This window comes from Lissotriton helveticus, chromosome 3_1, assembly GCF_964261635.1.
Source record: "Lissotriton helveticus chromosome 3_1, aLisHel1.1, whole genome shotgun sequence".
Lineage (NCBI taxonomy): Eukaryota > Metazoa > Chordata > Amphibia > Caudata > Salamandridae > Lissotriton > Lissotriton helveticus.
Genome location: NC_136061.1, coordinates 1341049225 through 1341075390, shown reverse-complemented (window position 1 = coordinate 1341075390; position 26166 = coordinate 1341049225). Strand labels below are relative to the sequence as shown.

Sequence of the window (26166 nt, the reverse complement as noted above, 5' to 3'; positions counted from 1 at the left end):
CCTAAGTTTTCTTTCTACAACACTAAGCATAATTTCCATGACAACATAAACCTCCTTATTTTGTTCCTTTTTAAATTACATGTTTTGAGTGTTACCAGTTTATTCCAATGAAGATGGCTTCAGGTGTGCCATAATTTTGTCATAAGTAAGACTGTTGGCTTTATAGTTGTTCTTTAGAACACTCTGGGTAGCTGCAGTAGAACACAAAGTAATCAACTGCCAGGCTGCTTCTGTTGAAATATAACAGGAAGATATTTGAGTTCTCACTTAAAACATGTCCTAATTTACTTTCTACAGCACTAACCATAATTTCTAGGACAAAAACCCCCCTCATTTTATTCCTTTTAAAATTAAATGTTTTAAGTGTTACCAGTTTATTCCAATCAAGATGGCTTCAGATGTGTCATAATTTTGTCAGTAGTAAGGCTGTTAGCGCTCTAGTTGTTCTTTAGAACACTCTGGGAAGCTGCAGTAGAACACAAGAGAATCAACTGACAGTCTCTGCCCTTGTCGGATATACATGTTTTACTGAGAATGGCAGACTTCATTCTCACGTGACTGAGAAAGATTATGTGAATTTACAGAACATATGCTCTCAGTTTAGCTTATAGATCACCTTCCAAACCTCTGTGGGAAAAGCACGAGAAAATAGTTTTCTCTCAAACATGATTCATGATATCCCAGCAGAAGGCTTTTTCACATGGTAAAATCACCTTAGAACACACCACAATTCCTAAAATGAGTATGGTACCATCAACAAATGATTTATACTGTAACTAAAGTCTTAAAACCTTCTATTAACGGCAATGCTTTTTAATGAGGTGCTATCATGTATATTGGTCCCAAGATGGCTGTCAAGACTTCTTGGATGAAGTGCTGACAGCCAATCAGATCTCACGATGGGATGTATTGTTAAGCTCCGCCCAGATGTATGTGTACATTTTTCCTTTATTATCTAAAAAACTACTGAACAGATTTACACCATTTAAGCAAAAGGCATGAGTCTGAACTAAGGACTACCTCTTTGCAGAAATTTGGTGTAATTCCGTTCAGCAGTTCGGGCTGTAGCCGCGATGAACGGTTCCTATGGAAAATTGCATGGGGAAAACACGTTTTGGGACCTCCCTTTTTTCTCGGCACCCGCTTCACTATTCACCCCAGGACTTTCAGGATAGGAGCAGACCTGGCCATTAGTTTTGAAAATTTCGCGAAGATTCGTCAACCGGCGCCAAAGTTATTCCAAATAAAATGTTTCAGATTTCCTATGGAAAATAGGGCCTAACTATAACTACCTACCTACCATACATATATACATATATTTAGAAATATATATATATATATATATTTATATATTACCTACTGGCGATAGCCAGTAGGTATATATAGTTAGGATTGTTTTCCATAGGGAAATCACAACATTCTATTGGGAATAACTTTGACGCCGGTTGAGGAATCTTCCTGAAATTTTCCTTAACTTTGCCTCGTGGCGCTCCGGTCCTTCCCTGAAAGTTTGAGGGGGATTCGTCAAGCGGGGGGCGAGATAAAAGGGGGGTCCCAAAACGTGTTTTCCCCATGTAAATGTCCATAGGGCGGTTGGAATCACTTTTAGCCGGAACGGCTGAATGGTTTTCCACCAAACTTGGCAAAATTATAGGGACTGGTAGCCCGATGTGCCTATGCTATGTCTCAAGATATGTGCTCCAGTGGTTTTTACGAAAATTAACTTTGAAAAAATATATATTGGGCTACATTGGGCTATATATATGTTAGAGCCCAAATGTAGCCCAATGTAGCCCAAAGATGGCCACCAGAGACAAAAAAAACAAATGTAGCCCAAATATCAGCCAGATGTAGCCCAACTATAGTCCAATGACACAATGTCCCAGAGTGTTCTAAAGAACAACTAGAGCGCTAACAGTCTTACTTATGACAAAAGTATGGCACACCTGAAGTCATCTTGATTGGAATAAAGTGTTAACACTTAAAACATTTAATTTGCAAAGGAACAAAATGAGGGTATATATTGGGCTACATTGGGCTATATATATGTTAGAACCCAAATGTAGCCCAATGTAGCCCAATGTAGCCCAATGTAGCCCAAAGATGGCCACCAGAGACAAAAAAAACCAAATATAGCCCAAATATCAGCCAGATGTAGCCCAACTATAGCCCAATGACACAATGTCTCAGAGTGTTCTAAAGAACAACTAGAGCGCTAACAGTCTTACTTATGACAAAAGTATGGCACACCTGAAGTCATCTTGATTGGAATAAAGTGTTAACACTTAAAACATTTAATTTGCAAAGGAACAAAATGAGGGTATATATTGGGATACATTGGGCTATATATATGTTAGAGCCCAAATGTAGCCCAATGTAGCCCAATGTAGCCCAATGTAGCCCAAAGATGGCCACCAGAGACAAAAAAAAACCCAAATGTAGCCCAAATATCAGCCAGATGTGGCCCAACTATAGCCCAATGACAGAATGTCCCAGAGTGTTCTAAAGAACAACTAGAGCGCTAACAGTCTTACTTATGACAAACGTATGGCACACCTGAAGTCATCTTGATTGGAATAAAGTGTTAACACTTAAAACATTTAATTTGCAAAGGAACAAAATGAGGGGGTTCATTTTGCCATAGAAATTATGATTAGTGCTGAAGAAAGAAAAATTAGGGCACATTTTGAGTGACTTCTCAAATCCTCTTATATTTCATTAAAAAAATTCTGATATGCAGTCTCCCAAGATGGCCACCAGAGACAAAAGAGCCTGTGCTTAAAAACTCTGTTAGCAAAGCAGGCATTTGACATTTAAAAAACGTTTTAATATATAAAAACGTTATCCGCTAATAGAATTAGCATTTAAAAAACCTTGCGAATTCAATGAAAAAAACATAGGTTTCAGGCCTTATATAGTTAGGAATTAGCATTTAAAAAACCTTGCGAATTCACTGAAAAAACCATAGGTTTCAGGCCTTATATAGTTAGGAATTAGCATTTAAAAAACCTTTGAAATTCACTGAAAAAACCATAGGTTTCAGGCCTTATATAGTTAGGAATTAGCATTTTAAAAAACCTTGCAAATTCACTGAAAAAACAATAGGTTTCAGGCCTTACATAGTTAGGAATTAGCATTTAAAAAACCTTTGAAATTCACTGAAAAAACCATAGGTTTCAGGCCTTATATAGTTAGGCATTAGCATTTAGAAAACCTTGCAAATTCACTGAAAAAACCATAGGTTTCAGGCCTTATATAGTTAGGAATTAGCATTTAAAAAACCTTTGAAATTCACTGAAAAAACCATAGGTTTCAGGAGTTATATAGTTAGGAATTAGCTTTTAAAAAACCTTTGAAATTCACTCAAAAAACTATAAGTTTTAGTGGTGTTATAGTTAGCTGGACATTTTACTCATACAAAACCATTGAAATTGCTCCTATATAGTTAGTTGTACTAACTATATTTCGCGCACCCGCAATCCACTGCTGATGATGTCACATATTAGATCATTCATGACATGGTCAGTGACATCACTGATGACATCTCAAATGACATCACTGATGACATCACTGATGACATCATCCACGTGACAATCACATACACCTTTTCATACACTATTACAATTTTTCAACACTCTTTGTAAAATACAGAGTATCATATTTAAATCCATTGTCACAGCAATACAAGTATCTAAAAATCCACTCAGTGATTCATAGATGTATACACACATCTAATCACTTACCTATGGATTCACTCATACATGCTGTCAATGAACAATAGAACACTTTCAAAAATACTTATACATCTATATCGACATTAAACAACAGCATGCATCCTATTCACATATGAAGTCATCCTACTCACTTATGCAAACAATGGATCATACTTACATATTTACTTAGCAAAACACTTATACAAACACCACTTCTTCTATTCATTTAGATAGTAAGTCATACTTAGTGAATTATAAAATCATTATTACAAGTATACAGTTATCCATACAGTCACTCACACAATCATTGTGTCTTATGTATACTTATTTATATACAACAACTGACACATACACTGCCTTTTATTTTTCTAGTTTGTTGGACCTGTACCATTGAGAAATATATTTGCTCATCACCACACCCATAAAGATATTCACTCACCCAAACAACTGTTAGAACATGTAGTTTTAACTTCATATATCTACTGAATCAACTATTCACACATCTTTGGACAGTCACACACCCCCCACCGAACCACACACACTTTCACACTCCCATACAAATACTCAGTTAACTAATCAATAACTAATATAGACTTTCACATAGCTAGTAACCAACTGTAGAATCAGTTTACACAACAACTGACAAAGTGATACAGATATTCACACAGTTTAGTCACTATCCACTATATTTAGTGAGACATTATAAATTGGTCAAGTAAACAGTCAATTACACTGCTACTAAATCCTCCATCCAAATATTTATATATATCCACTTATTCTTCAATGCAAATTGCTATATATATAATGCATATTTAAATAACGAAGCAAACCACATTCACTGGATGATGTCATCAGTGATGTCATCAGTGATGTCATTTGAGATGTCATCAGTGATGTCACTGACCATGTCATGAATGATCTAATATGTGACATCATCAGCAGTGGATTGCGGGTGCGCGAAATATAGTTAGTACAACTAACTATATAGGAGCAATTTCAATGGTTTTGCATGAGTAAAATGTCCAGCTAACTATAACACCACTAAACTTTTTTGAGTGAATTTCAAAGGTTTTTTAAAAGCTAATTCCTAACTATATAACTCCTGAAACCTATGGTTATTTCAGTGAATATATATATATATATATATATATCAACAAGGTTTTTAATCGGTACAGGACACATATAAAATAGATAAAAACAATCACATTCCATCTTATTGGACTTTGAAAATTGATTATAAAACCATAAAGCTCATAATACAAGCACAGTTATTACAATAATCATGGGATAGGCACAATATCATACTTTAAAAGTGCCAGTACAAAAGAGAAACGTCAGAAAGCTAAGTGCAGAAAGCAAATTCATAACACTATGTGGTCACAGTAAAAGTCTAAAAAGCATTTAAAATGTACTCTAGTTAAACATCATGGTATTAAAAGTACACGTTAGAAATCATGGATCATCTGTTACTAAAAATTTGCTACACTTATACCAGACATTCAGTAAAAAATGTACTAACAGCAAAGACAATTAAAGGAGATGTATCACTTTTTAAAATTCTCTGGGCTACAAGGTATCTAGTCAAGCCCACGTTTTAACAAACTGGGGCAATTCCATTAACATTGTGACCCAAGATACTCTGGACAAAAACATAACATCTACCTCTGTCTCATCTTCAAGACCACAGGCTGGACAATGGCTTGAAGCCAGGTCTTTTTTCCATTTGTTTATGAATGGTCTCAACGGGAGAGTGCCTAGCAAAAAACGAACATACAGACTATTAGCTTCTGAAGGAGAACTGTTTGTATAGTATATCACTGTGGTAAATTCTTTCAAATTGTACCTTTTTGTTGACATAAATAATGCATCACTAAAGTGTTGTGGTCCAGTTTGTCACTAAAAATGTATCGCTGACTTGATATTCACAGAGTATCTAGCTAGTGGTAGTTGGCTTTACATATACTTTAGCGCCCAAGGATCACTCTAGAAGCGTTACATTGCTGTGGTATCATTGATACTGAAGGTCAGTTGTTAATTTATCTTCCCAACACTGTAAACAGTGTGTGGCCTAGTAGTATAAAAAGTACATTGTAGTAGCACTACTTTGTTGTATGCTGCATGGTGTTATAGCAGTACTGTTTATAATGCTACTGGATAATTACATCTGTAATATTGCATACCCCCTGAGCTTTACTTTTTGTAATATAACATTCATTCAATCAATCAATAAACTTTATTTGATCCATCAGGATAGACCATAAACATTCAATCAAAATTGAGCAACTTAGATGAATTTGTTTCCTGTGATTGTTTTCAGAGCATCCTATGGAACAGAACCTCTTTACTGTCAACAATGGAGAGAAAATTAGCTTTGCAGAGCAGATCACTGATGTGGTCAAGCGACCAACGTTCATTGCAGGAACTGGTGCTGCATGCTGGGTAATACTGATGAGCTTCAGTATGTGGATCTACTGCCAAAGGAAGAAGAGGAAGGCGCTTAGTCATTACACAGGTGAAAAGCTAATCAGCTGGGCTCTGTGTGGATGGGATGGTAGAAGTTCATGTTCATTTGCATTTATATCATTATATAAACAATGGCATTGCGAAAGTCTGATATTTCAGCAATATGCCCTTTATTTTTGGAACATGGATCTGAGATTTCAGATGTTCAAGCAAAGCATTTTATTTCCATGATAATTGGTGGGAACTAGTGTTAATCTGGCAAAAGACACCTTATTTTCTATGTTTTCTATGTCATTAAATTGTTTACACTTTATGTGATATTTATCCTAGAATACATTTGCTGCTGGTGCAAGAAGTGATAATGACATGTAAGACATTGTTGATGTGGCACTAGGATAAACAAATTATTTGTTTAAAGCCAGCATTGCAAGCTATGATGATGCTCCACTAAAGTTGTGTTATGGTATGCAGCTTTTTGAAGTAGTGGGTTTTTAAGAACCCAGCGGTGCCAGGGGACACACCCAAAGACTTCGAGTTCTCCTGTCTCAGACTACAGAAACGCAGAGACTTCTTGGTGACTTCAAAGATCTAATTTATTGGCTGCAGCCAGTAACAGGTATCCTAGAAGTACAACACGGTGTATATTCTCAGGAGACTGCTCAACTTTACAAAGCTAGTCATCCCTTTTATACCAAATATTATGCTTCAGGCAAACATTCCTTATTTACAGTTGACCATTCACATATTTTCACGACAAAGAAAAAGCAGAATCATGATGACAAGCCCATATTTCAGTTTGTCCAGCCCACAATCAATTACCCGGCAAGGCCCAACACTTTTCATCAGATATCGGACGGACCCCTAATAAAAACGGGCACCTCCTCATCGTAAAGCAGGCCATAAAGAAAGGAACAGAGACAGATGTGAGTAAGATCAGACATAGTTGTGTATAATAAAGAGTTTATGGCATGTTGTGGCTTGATCTCTAATCTCGATCGGCCACTGGGAAAGGAGCTGGCCGAACAGGTTTGGCTTCGGGCAGTGGAGTCATCTTGCCCAGGTCACACAGAAGTCAGCAAAAGTGTACGTGTCCTTAAGACTCTTTTTGGCCTTAGTCATCGGCCTATGTGAGGGCAACCACAAAATGGCTGCCGTACACAAAATGGAACCCGAGGGTTCATAAGGGAATCTCTGATTTCATAGTGATCTCGTCACTCGAATATGCCAAAAATACTCGTATATAGTATACTCGTCATTCTCGGTCTACTGATACCAAAATTGTCATGATATGACGATGTTTATGACACGGGTCGAGAATTTCAGTACCACAGACCCTCCTTTTGCCCTTACATAGGCAATTAACCTACACTCACGCTAATCTGAGTCCAGGTCTATATTCATAAATTCATTGAGATGTTGCCTTAGCATCATCCTATTACTTAGCTCGTCTCTCGATACAGGTTTCCTTATACACGATGTAGCACAGAGGCCACATATAGCAGGAGCACACTGTACGCACAGACAGAACAGGAAAAGAATGGCTAATATCATCCCAATGACCATCAGAATCTTCCATCCCCAGGCGGACAACAGTTCCCAGAACCACCCCATCAACGACCAATCTTCTTTATCCATATGAATAGATTCTGAGATTTTATGCAGTTTGGAAATGTCCTGGTACACTGTTGGAGCGTTATCTGGAATGAAAACACAGCAACTTGATTGGATCACTTTATATACCCCAACTCGGTCTGCAAGTATGACATCTAACGCAACTCTGTTCTGAAGGGTCATAAGACGATTCGACTGGAGCTCAGCAGTCAAGTTACTAAGGGCACCGGCAGTTTCAACTACGGTGGACTCAACCACCCTCGTTAATTGCCTTATATTTCTACTGTTAACCATAGGTCCCCAAAACGGCAGAAAACCCTTCAAGAAGTCTCCCAATTCTTGTCCTGCAGTGTCTTCTTTACTGAAGACACCTCTAACTACCCTTGTCTTGTGGTAATCTGCCGCAGCTGTGTAGGTGGGAGGCAAAAGGAACAAAACAAAACATGTGCCCGAGAAGTCAGGGGGCAACCATGTGTATGCTCTATCATAACAGATGAAATAGGTACCCTTAGCTGCTAGGAACGAAGGGGAAGTCTGGGACGCAAAAACATACGTCTCAGTGCAGGTACTCTTCCCTAACTGAGCTCTTGGATTCTTGCCATTACCTTGCAGACATAGATGACCCTGATGGGGTACAATCCAAATCGGAGAGGATCTCTTTGCTCGCTGGTTCTCACTCAGACTTGCTCCATATCCGGTCACGTTCCATCCAATATACGCTAGTGTCTCATCTTTCGGGATAGTCTCATAGGAAGTAGCTCCTCTAATCATGTCTACTATACCCTTAACTAGAGCACTATTCTTTGGATTATCTTTTACAGAACGTAGGGGATGGACTTCACGAGCATAGATGAACATCGTTCTGTATGCCCACACAGAACCATTATGACTGAATGGCAGGACGAGACAAGGTATACCTTTATCAGTAGTATGGGGCATAAGACCACACACCCAACAGTTAGTCGTGTTCACTACTAATTGGTGTTGGTGCAAAAGCTGAACGAAGGAGTTATTGACGTTATCTTCTAACGGACTCATGTTCAGGTAGAGGGTGAAAAGAATGTGAGGAAACAGTAGAAGGAGGTATGGGCTGTGTAGTGGGTGCAAATGTCACTTGAAAAGAAAATAACACATCTCCTATTAAAAACATCATTACACTAAGCAACATGAAAATGCATAATATCAAAAACGTTTCTTGGTCATCATTATACACATTTTGGCTTTAAAGTTCATCTCTTTGGCAGGTCTCTCCATCTCGAAAAACTCCATCCTGTACCCTTGCTGCTCGCGGAGGTAGGGTGTTCCGTGCTAAGGAATGCGCCTGTCAGTCCAAGGGAAATGCCCAAGAACCAACCAGAACCGTCGACCTTGTGTCTTCGGCTTGCACTCCAAAGACTTGTCGCCCGCGACCCTACAGCTGAACCCGGATGGTGGTTCGAAAAACAAAAATCAAAAAAGTTTCTCAGATGGGAGAGCTACACTTTCAAAAATAGCAAAGAAAAGGAATTTTATTTGTCCATAGTTCTCGGCCTCAGATTATAATGGCTTTTTCCGGGTAACATCTGGTCTTGGAATAAAAGTGCAGGCTCGGTAGTGTCCAATCGAATTGACGGTGGCACGGCTTCTTGCAAAAGATTGTCACTTTCACGTTCAGAATTTGTTCCTTTTACACGTGCATCACTGAAAGGCAGAAAACGAGGCACAGTCTCAGTCTCAGAGTCAGCAATACCCTCCTGGACCCACCGGTCGTACGGCAGCGGCAAAGGGACCCTCTTGCAGTGTACGCCGTGGATCCAGTTCTTCTTTCCTTCCACTCGCACTGCTGATCTCGTTGACAAAAGAACTAGGTAGGGCCGGTCCAACGGGGCTGATCATTCTTTGTCCGCTAGAAGTTTTTAACTAGGACCCACGATCCAGGATTGATGATGTGCCCTGGATCTTCAGAAACCTGAGGCAAAGTATCGTGAACCTGTTGGTGTAAGACACGCAATTTAGCCGTCAAATCATACAAGTAATCAAGCAGTACAGGGTGTTCAATCTCACTGAATTTTGTCGGTCTTGGCACTCCCCATATGTTGGTCGGGCGGCCAAACACAATCTAGTACGGGCTAAGTCCCACTCGTGAATGCACAGTCATTCTTGTCGATAAAAGTGCTAATGGCAATGCATCTGGCCATTTAAGACCAGAGCTCCCTTGTATCTTGGCAAGTTTAAGTTTTAGAGTGCCGTTGTAGCACTCTACTAGTCCAGCCGATTGGGGGTGATTTGCAGTGTGAAACTTTTGGTGTATACCTAGCCCTTCACATACTCTCTTCATCACTCGACCCACAAATTCACTCCCATTATCACTCCAGACCATTCTCAGCAAACCAAACCTAGGGAAAAATTCTTTGACAAGGGTATTAGCTGTGGATAAGGCAGTGTTATCTTTAAGGGGATATGCTTCTACCCACCTCGAAAAGGCACAAACAACAACGAGTACCTATTTCAAGTTGTTGCACCTCTCCATGTGGATGCAATCTAGCTGCAAAACCTCGAAAGGATACGTTGGAGGCGCAAAATGACCAGCTGGAGTTGGAGTTCCCCTACCAGGGTTGTATTTCAGACAAACCATGCAATTCTTGACCACATTCTCTGCACATTTAGGAATTCCAGCATTTTGCCATACTGGGGCCAACAACTTACAAATTCCTTTCACACTGATGTGAGCCATTCCATGCGCCATTGTAATCACTGCAAGCGCGTACGCATTGGGTAACAACCATCGCTGATGCTCTGACAATTCAACCCAACAACCATTTGCATCTAATTCACCCGTACTCTCTCTCCACACACTCAACTCTTTCTCTGTGGCTTCAGCTTGAATAGACTTTACACTCTCTACCGTATCTTCACACATTCCAATGTCACCAATCCATCTTGCAGGGCCCGCAACATACATTCGACTCACCACATCTCTTGCTGTTTCTTTTGCAACTTCATCAGCAAATGCATTACCGCGACCAACGTCGTCAGTAACCTTCTTGTGTGCACTGCATTTCACAATCGCAACTTGCAAGGGCAAGGTAAGTGACTCAAGAAGCTCATTCACCAGCTGACCATGCTGTAGCTTGGTTCCATGCGAAGTCAGGAACCCACATTCTTTCCACAATCGTCCAAAACTGTGAGCCACCCCAAACGCATACTGGCTGTCAGTATATATGGTCACTTTCATTCCTTTCGACAACACACACGCTCTCGTAAGTGCAATCAACTCTGCTGCTTGGGCTGAATTATATGGGATACGTTCAGCTTCAACAATTGTATGCAAAGTCGTAACAGCATATGCTGCAGTCGTATCACCACGTCGGAAGCTTGAAGCATGAACCATCCACCCATAAGGTACCATCACACTTCACAAGAGGAGTGTCTTTAAGATCTACTCTCCCTTTTGTTTCCTCTTCTGTCCTAAGAAAGCAATCATGCTGTTCAGGAACATCTGTCCCTGCTACAATCGGCAACAACATAGCTGGATTCAACGTGTTGCATCTCTTTATGTGCACATGACTCGCTAAAAGTGTCAACTCGTAACCTGACAATCGAGCACTAGTTAAGTGCTGTGTCTTGGTCCTGTTTAACAAAGTGTCCACTGCATGTGGAACCATTACAATCAACATATTATTCATCACTAAACCAGCAGACTGCCGAATAGAAACAGCTGCTGCCGCTGTGGCTCTCAAACAACTCAGCAACGCTCTAGCTACCGGATCCAAAGTCGACGAGAAATACTTGCATGGACGTTGCTTGTCCCCAAAAGACGGTGTCAACACTGACAATGCACATCCTTCTTTCTCATGGACATACAGTGTAAAGGGCTTACTGTAGTCGGGGGTACCCAACACAGGAGCCGAACACAATGCATCACGCAATTCGGCGACAATATTGCAATTTCGAATGAGACACTTTGTGATGCAAATTAGACAAATGACGCAACAACGACAACGTGGCTTCTTTACAAATCTCCTCAGTATCTGCAGTAACTAGCAAATCGCCGACGTACTGAATAAGGGTAGCGCCATCAGGTAGAACAATTGTATCAAGTTGTGTTTTTAGAGCCTGACTATAGATTGACGGACTCTCACAATATCCTTGGGGAGCGCATTTGAACCGGAAGCTTCGACCTCCTAAACAGAATCCAAAGATGTCCCTGCTCTCCTCGGCAATCGGGATGCTGAAGAAAGCATTCTTCAAGTCAATCACCGAGAACCAAGTGACTGAAGCCGGAATCATAGTTAATAAGGCAGTGATATCAGGGACAACTGGAAATTGTGGCACAACTATTTTATTCACCTCTCTAAGATCAATCACAAACCTGTAAACAGGTGGCTGAGAAGGGTCAGTACGCTTCAAAACAGGCAGAACAGGACTATTGCAAACGTTGCCTCTTGTTTCTTCAATTACATCTTTTTCAATCAAATCATAAATGATCGCTAGCAATGCCTTTTCACCTTCACTAGAGATCTTGTATTGGGGAATACGTGGCATTTTAACATTGGCTTTCAACGTCACAACATATGGTGGTATTTCCAACAGACCCACATCATCAGGACCAGTAGCCCAAAGAATATCAGGACGAACGACAATTCTGTCGGAAGTTTATCCTTTGACAAATACATTGGGGAGATCACTTTCTTACCCAATGTAAGTTGTACTCCCGAAGGAGAACAATACAATGTCGCATACAATCTTTTCAACAGATCCAATCCTAACAAGTTCTCACCACAGCCTGTCGTCAGAATAAGGGGTGCTTCGAATTCACAAGGTCCAACAGAAAGGGACATAGGACTAGAAACCGGGTTCCTAACCGGGGCGCCAGAAAAACCTACTGAAACATTCATCTCGCCAGACAAAGGTGTGCCAGGGAGTTTAGAGTGCATAATAAAACTCTTTGTAGCACCAGTATCCAACAGAAAAGGTTCTGACACACCTGATGTAATCACCTCAACATAAGGTCCACTCTGATCTACTGGAACGGAAACAACTCCCTCTCTTTGTCTATGGCTGTCCTAGCAATCGTCACCTTCCATATTCTCACTCTCTGCATAGTAGTCATCAGCATAGTACTGAGTCGTCCTACCAGACGCGTTATTCTGCTGATCAAAACTATTCATTGAATTCTGAGGAGGAAAGGGACGCGCGTTCTGGGGGAAATTTCCACGTCCTCTACCTCTAGGAGCTTGAGAAATGCATCGACCTCTTGCGCTAGAAACACCATTCATACGCTGTAACAAAGCAGGACAGTTACTTTTAAAATGACCCTCTTCTTTATAATTATTATTATTATTATTAGGGTTTTGTAGAGCGCGTAGTAACCCGGAGGCATCCCAGCGCTGGGATCCAGACAAATCATGAGGGTAAAGTACTGGGAACAGAGAGGGGGGTGGGGGGATCAGGATCAGGGGAAGAGGTGCGTTTTGAGTAGTTTCCTAAACCGGAGGTAGTCCGATTCCAACCTTAGTTTGCGGGGGAGAAAGTTCCAAAGGATGGCTGTGTTCACGGAGAAGCGCCGTCCGCCTGTGCGCGCCCTTTTCACTCTGGGAACTGTTATGAGGTATTCGTGGTCAGAGCGGAGGGACCTTGTAGCCTTGTAGGGCCTGATAAGGTTTTTGAGGATGGGGGGACCTTTGTCATGTAGGAGTTTATGGGCCAGACAGAGAACCTTGAATTTGACTCTTTCTCTTACAGGCAACCAGTGAAGGAGCTTCAGAGCTGGTTTGGCCGAGGATCTAGCCGGGGTGTTAGTGAGAAGCCTGGCTGCGGCGTTCTGAATCCTTTGTAATTTGTTGAAGGTGGCTTCGGGGGCTCCCAGATATATAGCATTGCTTTAATCCAGCCTAGAAAGAATGAGGCCTTGGATGATCAGTTTCCGGGAGATGGGAGGGAGCAAAGGCAGGATTTTCCTGACTGATCTAAGGAGCCCAAAGCAAATCCCAGCGGTTTTCTTAGCCTGGGTTTTGAAGGACTGATCTTTCTCGATCCAGATTCCCATACTCTTGATCTCAGCTTTGGGGGCGGGGGGTTCACCCAAACAGGATGGCCAGATGTTGGGGGGAAGAGAGGGTCCATTATGTCCGAGAAGCAGGATTTTCGTCTTGGACCCGTTGAGTTTCAACGCTGAGTTGTTCATCCACCCCTGGATTTTGGAAAGGCAGCTGTGCAGATTCACTGGTTCTTGGTTGGGATGGGATAGAGACACCACCAGCTGGGTGTCATCCGCATAGCTGATGATTTTCACACTGAACGGGGTGACAACCTCCTCTAATGGGGACATGTAGACATTAAATAATGTCGGGCTTAGTGAGGAGCCCTGCGGTACTCCACATTGGAGGGGGACTGTTGGAGAGCGGATGTCGTTCTCCCAGACCTGGAAGGACCGGTGGTTTAGAAATGACGCGAACCAGGCAAGGGCAGTGCCCTCCACGCAGCTGTCTCTGAGTCGCTGGATAAGAACCTGATGGTTGACAGTGTCAAAGGCCGCACTGAGGTCCAGGAGGATCACTGCCACTGATCCTCCTGTGTCCAGAATGTATCTGGCCTCCTCCACTGCCGCCAGGAGGGCGGTGTCCGTGCCCTGACCCGGGCAAAATCCAGTCTGCGAGCTTTTCAGCCGGTTGTTAGACTCCAGAAACTGGGAGAGCTTTTTGTTTACTAATTTTTCAGCGATTTTACTGATGCCGGGGAGGAGGGAGATTGGCCTGTAGTTGGCCAAATCAAGGGGGTCTAGTAGAGGCTTTTTTAGGAGGGCCTTGACCACAGCCGCTTTCCAGCTGGGGGGGACCTTACCCTGAAGTAGTGATGAATTGATGAGGTCAGTAAGAGGGGGGGCGATCGTGGGAGCCACTTTTTTGAGCATTCGGATGGGCACCGGGTCGCTGGGGGAGCCACTTTTGATTGAGGCGACCGTGGACAAAACCTCTTCGATAGTTACCGGGCCGAGTGTGTTAAGGTGGGTGGTGGCCGGGTCAGATCTGAGGCAACTCTCGTCAGGGAGGCTGTGATCGACTGGTGGTAGAGTGGCGAGAATTTTCTGGATTTTCTCGTCAAAATATTTTGCTAGTTTTTGGCATTTGTCCTCAGAGGTGTTGGGATCTGGGAGATTCCCTGGCGTTGGCTCCGGGACTTTGAGTAGTTCTTGTAGGATGGTGAAGGTTTCCCTGACAGAACAGGAGGAATTTTTTATTTTTTCGTCATAGAATTGGATTTTGGTGTTACGGAGCGCGAGTTTGTAAATTCTTAAGGAGGTACGGAAGGCGTCTTTTTTGGCTGCGGATTTGTCCTTCCTCCATGAGCGTTCCGTCCTTTTACAGTCCTTACGTAGTAGGTTAAGCTCAGGGGTGTACCATTGAGCCGGATTTACTCTTTTGGTTCGTTTCACAGTACTGGTTTTGGGGAGGAGGTTGTCTAGAGAGTGAGTGAGCCAGGAGTTAAACTGCACATCTGCAGTGTCTGAGTCAGGAGCTGGGGGGGGGAGAGAAGTCATGAGCGTGGATGCCCATTCCTCTGGCGAAAGTTTGCGCCAGCATCTATCGGTAACCCGGGTCTCGGATGTTTGGGGTTACGGAAAGGAGAGATGCCAGTCTATGGGGATCAAGAAGTGGTGTGTCCATGGTAGAGGGAGGGGAGTGCCAGTTTTAAGGTTGTGGATGTTTGTAAAAATGGGGTCCAGCAGGTGTCCTTTCTCATGAGTGGGCTCTTGATTAACTAGTCGTGTGCCAAAGGACGTGAGATCGAGAAGAAGTTCGGAGGCAATTACGTCCTTAGGGTCTAGTAGATGGAGGTTGAGGTCTCCCAGGATTAGAAAGTTGGAGGTTGTTGTTGCCATGAGGGAGACAGTGTCAGCCAGAGCGCTAGCGAACTTGGCTGGGGCTCCAGGTGGACGGTATATCAATAGACCAGAAAGGGAGGTTACAGGTGAAATCTGAAGAGCAAAATGACAACTTTCGCAGTCCTCAATATTGCCATTGCTAGTTCTACAGGAGAAATGCTCTCTGAATATTATAGCCAGACCACCTCCTCTGCCGAGGGGTCTGTTCTGGGAGTGGATTTGGTAACCAGGTGGTAGGGCATTAACGATATCAGAGTCGGTATGAGGGGTGAGCCAAGTTTCCGTGAGGAACAGAATGTCAATGGCTAGTTCCTGAATGAGAAGGTTTATCTCGTGGGAGTGTTTGGGGAGGGACCTACAGTTAAGGAGACCAAGCTGAGGCCCCTGGCCCTCTGCGCCAGTAGGGGCTGGGTTGCAGAGGTCACAGTTGGAAAATGATGTATCTCCTGTGTAAATGTAATGGCAGTTAATATTTTTCGATGGGTTCAGGGCGCGGAGCCTAGCTTGTGAGTAGGTGCGGCAGCTGGTGGGAGAATTGGGCATAGTGGCCAGGCCCAGACGGGCTTGCCTTAGGCGCGCCTTTGGCGTGCCCGCTGCGCCCGTCCGCTGCGCGTACGTGGAAGGCACATTTTTTTTATGGGGGGGCTTGGAGCGTGGCCTCGTGAAAGTGGGCGTGGCCTGAGGTCAGGCTCGCTGATGGCGGCAAATGGAGATTCCTATCTTGCGGCAGCGTTTACCTCGGCTGCGCGGGTGTCACGGGGTGTAGACAAGTGCCCCAGCATACAACAGACAAGGTGAGAATAGTGAATTTTTAAAATCAATTAAAGTACACAATATTTTAAAAAATGCGGTTTTGACAAACAGAGCTCCCGGCTGTGCCTCAGGAGTGTAGGATCTGGTTTGAGCTCGTAAGCAGCTCAGTTAAGTAAGCGGGGGGGCGTGGCCTTGTGAAAGTGGGCGTGGCCTGAGGTCAGGCTCGCTGATGGCGGCAAATGGAGATTCCTATCCTGCGGCAGCATTTACCTCGGCTGCGCGGGTGTCACGGGGTGTAGACAAGTGCCCTAGCATACAACAGACAAGGTGAGAATAGTGAATTTTTAAAATCAATTCAAGTACACAATATTTTAAAAAATGCGGTTTTGACAAATAATATGCACATTGATTAGGACCTACAGGAAAACGTGGTTGAGAAAACTCGAACCTTTGCGAGTTTCTCAGAAACTGCTGAGGCTGCTGATAATCACGCTGACCACCACGGGGCGGATACGCCTGCTGTAAAAGAACCTTCGTCTTTAATTCCTTAGTTTTCTTGTCTGCTCTATCCTTCTCATCTTTATCCCTATTTTCGTAGTACTGTGCAGTAGCCAATATCTGTGCTGAGGAGGAAACGGCCCAAGAGCTCTCTGAATCTTTCAATTTCTTACACAGCTCGGGAAGCAAATTGTGCACAAACTTGTCAACGAACAACCGTTGACCACCTTCTGTAATCATATCTTGACCACTGTAGTCGATAAACGTCTTTTCAAACCTGGTGAAGAAATCGGACACGGTTTCATCTTTCTTCTGCTTACATGCAGATAATTTATCCCAATTTACACGCATCGCAGGCATTAAAGTTTTCATGTAAGTAACAATCTTACCAGGGAGTTCTGCTACTAAAGGCTCAGGTTTAGCACCACCAACTTGTCTGTCATTCGCAGCGCTAATATTAGCCCATGTGTCACCTAACTCCTGTGTATGATCCGTATGACGATTCAATCCCCACAAAGGCTGCGGAACAACATTCCCAAACAACATGTCTGGGGGGTTTGGGGCGTGGCCTTGTGAAAGTGGGCGTGGCTTCCTGTGCTTCCTACGACTTTGCCTACTGTATTGACTACTTTTTCCAATATTGCTTCTGATACTGCCTCTGTGTCTGCCTTACCTCACTCTGTTTTTCCTCCTGTTCTTTTGTCCACTTCTCCTTCTGTTCGACAGAGAATGACTGATACTGTTGTTAGTCTTCTATCTCCTTTCTTTGGGGCAGCAAGTATGACCCCTGTCTGAACACGCAAAGAGTTGCGTAGTCAATTGCCTGATTCTAGAGAGCGAGAGATATTGGATCATTTGGATCATAAATGGGTTACCGACCCCACAAGATATGAATTAGAGTCTGTTATGGATGTCTTCCGTCAATGGGAAGCACCGAAACAGAGATATGTTTTTGAGAAAATGTGTGTTTTTCTTTGTGAAGAATTGGAGGATAATGATTTGGAATCCAATCCGCCTGAGTTGTGCCGTGTGCGGTTCGAGTTTGCAAAAGGCACGATTGTGGGAACCGATGTTGAGAGGGCAGTTGCGACATTGTTGTCGTTTAGGAGTGAGACTATTTCTCAACAGTTGTTTGAGCCTGATCTTTCTGTTAAGAGGAAAGTGAAACAATATCCAATGAGAGAAGTTCCCCCAGTTTGGAGAGAAGGGGACCCAAATGCTAATCCGGCCATTCCGCCACACTTTCAGCGTGTTTGGGTACATGTTCCATGGAAAAGAGCTGAAGTCTTGGCTCTTAAACAGACATTACCTGATCCCCGTAAAAATCCTGCAGGGTATTATAAGGAATTATCACAAACTGCAGACTCATGTATTATGAATCTAGCAGATATACATGTCATTGATGAAATCACAAACTTCGTTAAAGCAGGTGATATTAAACATTTGAAAAGTTCTCTTTACCACCCACAGACGAAAGGGCTTGTTGAAAGCAAGAACTAAGTTTTGGTTGAGTGCATCCAGGGGGCACTTTCAAACAGGTGTGTGATTGTAAATACTGTTCGCTCCTGTGCTTTGGTTTTATCGGACAACACATTCTTCAAACAAGATGTCACCATTTGAGGTGTTAAGAAGATGCAAACCTGGCACAAACGTGTGTCTGGGACAGATGGCTAAATGGGTCCAGCAGGAAATATCTATCAATGTTCTTGATAAAACTGCTAGATTCAAAGTAAAAATATTTTTTATTTGGTTTCATATAGATACAACCATAAAAGCACATTATTGAAATACAAATAAGAAGTTAAGTAATACAGTATGTACAATTACAGGAGTAGACCAGCTATAACAGCTTAACAGTTGATTTTTTGTCTACATATTGTGACTAATATCGCGACTACCTAGGACAAACAAGCACACCTGTTAAAAAGAATACATAAAAGCCCCTGTATGTGAATCAGTGGGTTAATCACAACTCGCACAAAGCCTAATGGCAGATTTAAAAAAACGTAACACATGAAAGACGGTATTACCCGTCAACATCTGAAGGAATAAAAAAGCGGGCCAAACTTGACTAAAAGTGGCCTGTTTCATGACGGGGATTAAGAAGGATTTCCTCAGTGTGTCGTAAAATGGACAGAACATTGTAAAATGAACCATGTCTTGCTGAGAGGAACAATCGCAGCCACAAGACGAAAGGGGTTGTCCTCTAGTTGTACCCCTGGGATAAGCGAGAAGTAGATAAAAGAGATCCAGCCGAAACGTAGTCAAAAGGAATAAATCGAAGGAGTTCGCAAAAGCCAGTAAGTATGGATCTGCCATCACTGTTGTCCTCAACATGACAAAACGGTGTACACTGGGCTTCACGAGCTCCCTCTCCTCCCTTAACATAGTCTGGCGTGCAGTAAACAGCATCTTAAGGAGCACTTGATCCTCCTCTCGTATTCCTTCAGGGGTGGAAAAATGATCTTGTCGGCATTCTTTCTATATATTTAAGCCACTGTACCTTTAATACGTATGCCATGGCCATGCAGTCTTTAAGGATTGCCTTATTTAACGAGTCCCCCTCTTTAACCCATGTTTTTAACCGAAGGGAGATTGGACAGAAGGCTATCAGATCTGTAATGTAAGGCATTCCTAACTCCTCCTGAGTGATAAATGCGGGGGTACCCTGGGTGACAGATAGTAGTCATCTCATGAATTTATTTTCTGCGATTTGAATATCCATAGAGAGCTTTTGACATACATTTAGCCTTATAAAGCCCCATAAGAACCCCCACTGGTCTTTTCCTCAAACTTGTGGCAAAATTAAAAAAATGCTTCTGGCTCCCTATTTAGGTAATTTCTTTTGCATAAAAGTTGTGGCACTCATTTCATGTTGTCACCCAAGAGTACCCCCAGGCCTTAGGGATTGGGGTAAGCCCTCCCTTAGAAGAGTATGATCTGCTCAGGCGCATTCCCACCTGCATGATATATGATTTCAAAGCATTAATCTTCAAATCCAGGTCTCCCATAAACTGCGCAAATGTGGCTAAAAGTGTGTGCAGGCCTCTCTCATTCCTTCCGTCATCTGCGTATAGTAGAACTGGGAGACCTCACCCTCCTGCCTGGGGGTATTCTGCCTTGGTCTCAAGAAGAATTTTCTCTAAGTTGCTAATATAGAGATTGAAAAGAAGTGGGGCCAAGATGCAACCTTGCGGACACCACCTCTGATACAACTAGGGTTGTGGGTATAACACAACATTACGGTAAAGGCAACAAGTCCGGAGCTCCCTTAAATATGCCCTCAAAATGGCTAACCCAGTCATCCTCTCTAATATGTGAATCGAGGACATTGGTGGCCCCAACTTCAAAAAAGGGGCTGTTAATAATGCGCAAAACTTGGCACTGCACTTATAAATTGTTGCTTCCATGAGTTTACCCCATGCTTCCTCCTTCAGAGCCTCCCTGTACTTACTAAGGACTAGTTTATACTGTTTTCTTCTAATTTTAACTAGCACAGTGTTCCTGGGGGAGGCATGCAGGGCTGATTTACCTCTGCTAGCAGCAAGGGAGCATTCTGGAATAAACTATCTGGGTGCCCTTTCTCTCACAGTTCCGTGTGGAGGGACCATTAGTAACTTGATAACAGATCTGGAGATAGATTCAAAGGCACAGATCACGGACTCATCTGACTCTGCCTCCGTATTCTGGCAGGTCTGACACTCCCTCTGCATGACTCTAAAAGGGACTTACACAGAGAGTCTGGAAAGATCTGTCCCCATTTAAGCCATCTCCCACCGCCCATAGCCCGCAAAACTCCTCCTCTAGTACTCTGTCCTTTTGGATCAAATATAGGCCAGTGAGCTTTTGATACACAAGGGATTATGGTCGCTAAAATTACTAGCTATAATTGTAAAATCAGAAATCATATAATAAAGGGGAGTAGAGATTAAAATATAATCAATAATGGAAGGTTCACCTCCAAACCCTTTGAAAGTGGGAATAAAATACCTTTAGTGGGGGTAATTTTTTCCATGGTTGGTTGCAAGTCCCAGTTACAGACTAGGGTATTTAGCTTCTCCCCTAACTGCTATGTTTAAAGTGTACACCAGCTACACAAGGGCAAGAGGCACCCAAACCCGACCCCCTTAAGTCTCCACAGACATGAATGTTAAAATCTCCTATCAAAACTATGTTACCAGTTTTACATGGCAAAGACGCACAATTTATCAAAAAAGAACATAATCATGTAACATTACACACCTCAGAAAGTGATGATGTAGAGTTATAAAAATTTTAAAGCAGTAATCTATGTGACCCTGAAGAAAATGTTAATGCTTGCAGACACAGGTTATCAGTGTTTAATACACACCAAAATATGTCTGTAGGTCAAGAAAAAGAAAACTGTGGTTCTACTGTGCACCCATGTGTGTGACGCAACTAGAGTAGACTTGCAAGTGACTCATACAAAGTTGTGACAGAACACACTAAAATCCTAAATTAGGAAAAAAGTGCCCATCAGTTCCCATCCGGTACCCCTTTTCATCATCTGGGCTCTCCTTACCCAGGAGGAAAAAGTCTGTCGCAAGATGTTTTATGTGACAGACAGAATTGTGTGTGAAGGGTGGAACCGAAAGTTAAATACAATAGGGTAACTGAATTGCAGTGCATAAATATGAAAAGAAAAATGTGTTATAAAATTAGGTAGAATAGAGTAGGTATGAACAATTTTATTGAAATCTCTCCATTCTCCCAATATTAAAATGTCAATAACTGACAGATTTAACAGAATATCTGTCTGCAAGCAGGGTCGACATGTTTCGGCAGATGTGGCTCGAATTATGCCACTGCCTTCTTCAGGACCAGAAATTAAACAGCTACTGCAAAAAATAATCAAGATATCACCTGTATGGTATGCAGGTCTTGCTCAATCCTCTCCAAAAACTGAAGAGCAAATGTGCGCCAAGCAAAGGAGGATGCACGTGGAACCACAAAGATAAAAGGAAAGAAACATTAGTGTGCTATTCAACCATATAGTACTTTAAGCACATTGATTCAAAGTGAATATGGAGATTAATTCCATTATTCAGACACGCCCTCACTTAGCTATTTGGTGGGAGGAAGATACCTCACCCCACCTGGCTGCAGCTCAGGTGTGTGGAGCACCGCTCTGGTAAGAAACAGAACAAACAAGACAGACACACATTTAGACATTCACAGGCATATTTTTTAGGAATCAAAAGTAGATGTAGAGAATCATCCTTGGGGCTTATATCATCTATGTACCCCTCTCATTTCTCAGTATGTCGCAGAATTAAATATATCTATATATACCTCTATTGCACAGAACTTCAATTTTCACCTGTACACAACACTGGTGTCATTAGTGCTCAATAGATGCCAATCAGTTCAATAGGTGGATGCCAAAAAAGTACATAATCCACATGGGTACCATGATATATATAGTAATACCCAATGACGCTATCGTGGAAAGGGCAGTCATTAGGCAGGCACCTCATTGAAACCTAAACCATCTTTTTTTGCTCCTATAGCTCTCAATAGTCGTACGATATTGGCGTTGATGCGTGGAATGTTTCCACAGCAACGCTTGTTTGCATCTGCTATTTTTTTGTGAAAATTTCTTTATTAACAGCATATAAGCACTGTAACATATCCAATTCCAACGCCCTTTGTTACATACCATCCGTACAGTGTACATATCATTACATAACCATCAGTTCCATTTTCCATTTTCCGTTTGCATAGTGATTCAATACCCTTCCCAACTCCCAAACTCCCTCCCTACCCTCCCCCCTCAGCACTTTCTCAAAAATAGTATATCTCAAAAGCGGCGTTGACCCATCCCTAGCATTCACATAATGTCTTTCTGGTATTCTTATCTCCTTCCATGAACATAATCAAGCAATATATATCTCAGTCAAGGTCTGCATCTTCGTCAACAGGGACCTCACTCTGGGTTCAGTGATCGTGCGTGCGTGACTCTCTGCACAGGCGGTGAATCCCATCCCTGCCACGAACTTGCACCTAAACCAGCACATAATCTAAGCGTCGTGGTCTCGCACTCCCTGTTCAAACTCTATCAAGAGAGCGTTCCAGTCCAAGGAAATGGGTGTTTTCCTAAGGCCTCTGCGCTCTTCCCTGAGTAGTTCTTGTCCCTCTGCCTTGCCCCATCTCTCCACCTCCCCACTCCATGCCTCTACGTCCGGTGGCCTAGCTGATTTCCATCTCATGGCTACCGCCCGCTTTGCCAACAACAATACCAAATCCACAAATCTTGTAGCCACACTCCGTTTTTTCTCTTTGTGACCCAGCCCCAGCAGACAGTAGGAAGCAGTTGTGTATGGCCTGCCTGGCGCTATCGTGTTTAGGATACGGTGAACTGATCCCCAATAGTATCCCAGTTTCGGACAATCCCAAAACATGTGCAGGATGTCGGCATCTTCCTGATGGCATCTGGGGCAGGTGCCGGCTGCGTCTGGGAACATGACCCGTATCCTGTGAGGTGTTAAGTATGCCCTATGTACCACCATGAGTTGAATGAATTTAAACTTTGGGTTGCGGGACACTTTCTTAGGCAGCTTCAGTACTCTTTCCCACTCCGTTTGCATCTGCTATACTATAATTTATGCAATAGCGATTGAGCAATCATATCTCAAAAATGATTCTTCAGCACTCTAAGTATCGTATTATGTCAAAACGAGTAAACCCCCACTAGCGTGACAACCATGAAAGGCACTCTTTTTTTATCACAAACCTTACGTGAAGCGCTGTATCAAAAGAAGTTGGGACCTTAAACAATTACGAAAAAGGCACCAACCTCTCCGTCGGTACACCGGGCGTCACTCTGAGCAAACTGGGGGAGCGCCGGTGTCTACCCGTCCATCGTATTTAAAGTTGACGAAATAAGGTCACATGACCGATCACGTGACCCGATTGAGTCTTCGATCCACTACTCAATCTTTTTTAGGATCCTGATAAGACCGTTTTCTTTAGAAAAAGCCCTTACTTAGCGTATCTGGCATTAGTTACCCTCCTCGTCCTGAGGCTCCTCCCGTGTAATCAAACACAAGCAGTCGGACGTCAGGTGATCAAAAAAGTAGTTTCATGATAGAACTACTGACAGCCCAAGCGGTGATGGGAGCTGTAGTTTATGACCCATATCTATGTCCCGGAATTCGAGAATCCCTTAAACCAAAAGTCAATAGATCGCTTTAATGTTTGCAAAAGTGTATTTACACTCGCAGATCAATATGCCAAAAAAAAACCTCAAAAAAACCTCAGTCAAATAACCAACAATAATCAGGTGGTTGAAACTGCAGTTAGTTGGTAAAGCTACTAACACTCCCTGTAGTGATGGGAAATGTAGTTTATAACCTGTATCCATGCCAAGGAGTTCAAGACTCCCTTAGGTCAACAAGTGATAAAACCGGTAGGTGTTAAAATATATTATAAATTGCAAAAGGACACGCCAATTATTCTAATATGACCAGTCAACCAAATATGGTGAGGGGTGAACACAGACCCTCATTATTGGAATGAATTGCTCGGATTCATAAATGATGTTAGCATTATCAGTATTCATATAGTTAGAGCTAGAATACAGTTGATGGAGTTGTCAGAATGACAGCAACAAGCAGAAACTTCCTACTGCAGACAATGATGGAAAAGGTGATCAACCAGACATTTAAACGCCATATGGAATGTTTCTCAGTATCTCGCTCCTTATTTACAATTTAGAATACAATTCATAAATCTACATAAGCAACACCTTAACCATCACAAATGGGCTATCATAGAGACATCCAGGGTATATCTTCATTTAGACCCGCCTTGTCACTATTGAGTTTATAAACCCATTTTTGCTCTTTCTTAAATAGATATTTCGCAATATCCACAACATGGTCGGGTATGTAGGGTTGCTCCAACACTGTCCACTTGAAATCAGTGGGAGCATGGCCAATCTGCAAAAAGTGAGCTGTAAGTCGTGTCGCTTGCTTACGACAACGAATGGTGCTCTTATGTTCCGAGATTCTCAATTTAATTTTTCTCATTGTCATTGCAACATATTGTAGTTGGTACAGACAGGTGATCAAATATATGAGGTTCTGGCTGTTACAATTAGTGATTCGGCGCTGTTGCCAAGGTCTGTTAGTCCCAATGTCCACAGACAATGATTTAGACGTCTGTGGACATGCAGCGCAGGTACCACAAGGATGATGACCCTCCACAGCCGGTAAGTCCCAAAGGGTCCCAACCGACCGAGATGTTTTAGTATGTGGTCGGGTATGTACCAATTTATCTTTCAAATTAGAACCTCTTTTAAAGGCAAACAGGGGTCGTGCTATTTGATCCCCTCCTGTATTTAAGATAGACCAATGTTTTAAAACCATCTTCTGGATCTGGTTTGATCTAGTATTGAAGTTATTAACAAAGGTTAAACGATTGGCTCTCTCTTTGTTGGTGCGTGGTTCCAAAAGGGCCTCGTGATGGTTGTTGGGGGCACTTTTTTGGATGAACGCACGATCTTCCTCGGGCAGCCTCTTTCGTAAAGCTGTACCTCTAGGTTATGAGCATGTTTCTCAAAAGCGACTTTGTTGGAACAGTTGCGTTGTACCCTCAGAAATTGCCCATAAGGCAAGTTATTTCTTAATGACCGGGGGTGACAACTCTCATAGCTGAGCAAGGAATATCTTGCCATAGGTTTTCTGTATAACTCAGATTCAAGACCACTAGGTGTAGAAATGCTCAAGAGATCGAGAAAAGGCAAGTTGAGTTCACTATATTCAACTGTAAACCGTAAGAATGCATTTTGCGCATTTAGCCATCGATGGAACTGGAGAAGGTCCTCTATTGTACCATGCCAAATTACAAAAATATCATCTATATATTGCTTCCAGATGCGAAGCGATCTATAGAAAGGATTAGTAGATGTTAGGACGATCTGCTGTTCAAAATCGTGTACATATAGATTTGTTAAACTGGGAGCGAAGACCACTGCCCTTGCTGGTCCCAGCAATTTGAAGGTATACAGTGTCTTCAAATTTAAAATAGTTTTCCTTCATGGCAATCTCTGCCAGGCTCATGATCAATGGAACAGGTGTTATGGACTCTATATTACTTTTCTCCAATAGCCTTCCTACAACTTGCAAAGTCTCATTTTGTGGAATTGATTTCACATCAAAAGATGCCAAAATATCCAAAGATTGATCAAATTCTATCTCCGGAAGGAGTCTCAAGACGTCTTTAGTGTCCTGTATGAACGTT

The 26166-nt window shown here is 42.5% G+C and overlaps 1 protein-coding gene across 1 annotated transcript in view; it reads left to right on the top strand.

The window, feature by feature from the left end:
* Positions 1-26166, top strand: part of LOC144824966 (roundabout homolog 2-like) — a 1188518-nt gene that overhangs the window by 983690 nt on the left and 178662 nt on the right. Inside the window, exon 13 of the mRNA XM_078683904.1 lies at positions 6031-6225. Within this exon, the coding sequence (XP_078540030.1) occupies positions 6031-6225 (195 nt within the window). The remainder of the gene's footprint in view (positions 1-6030; positions 6226-26166) is intronic.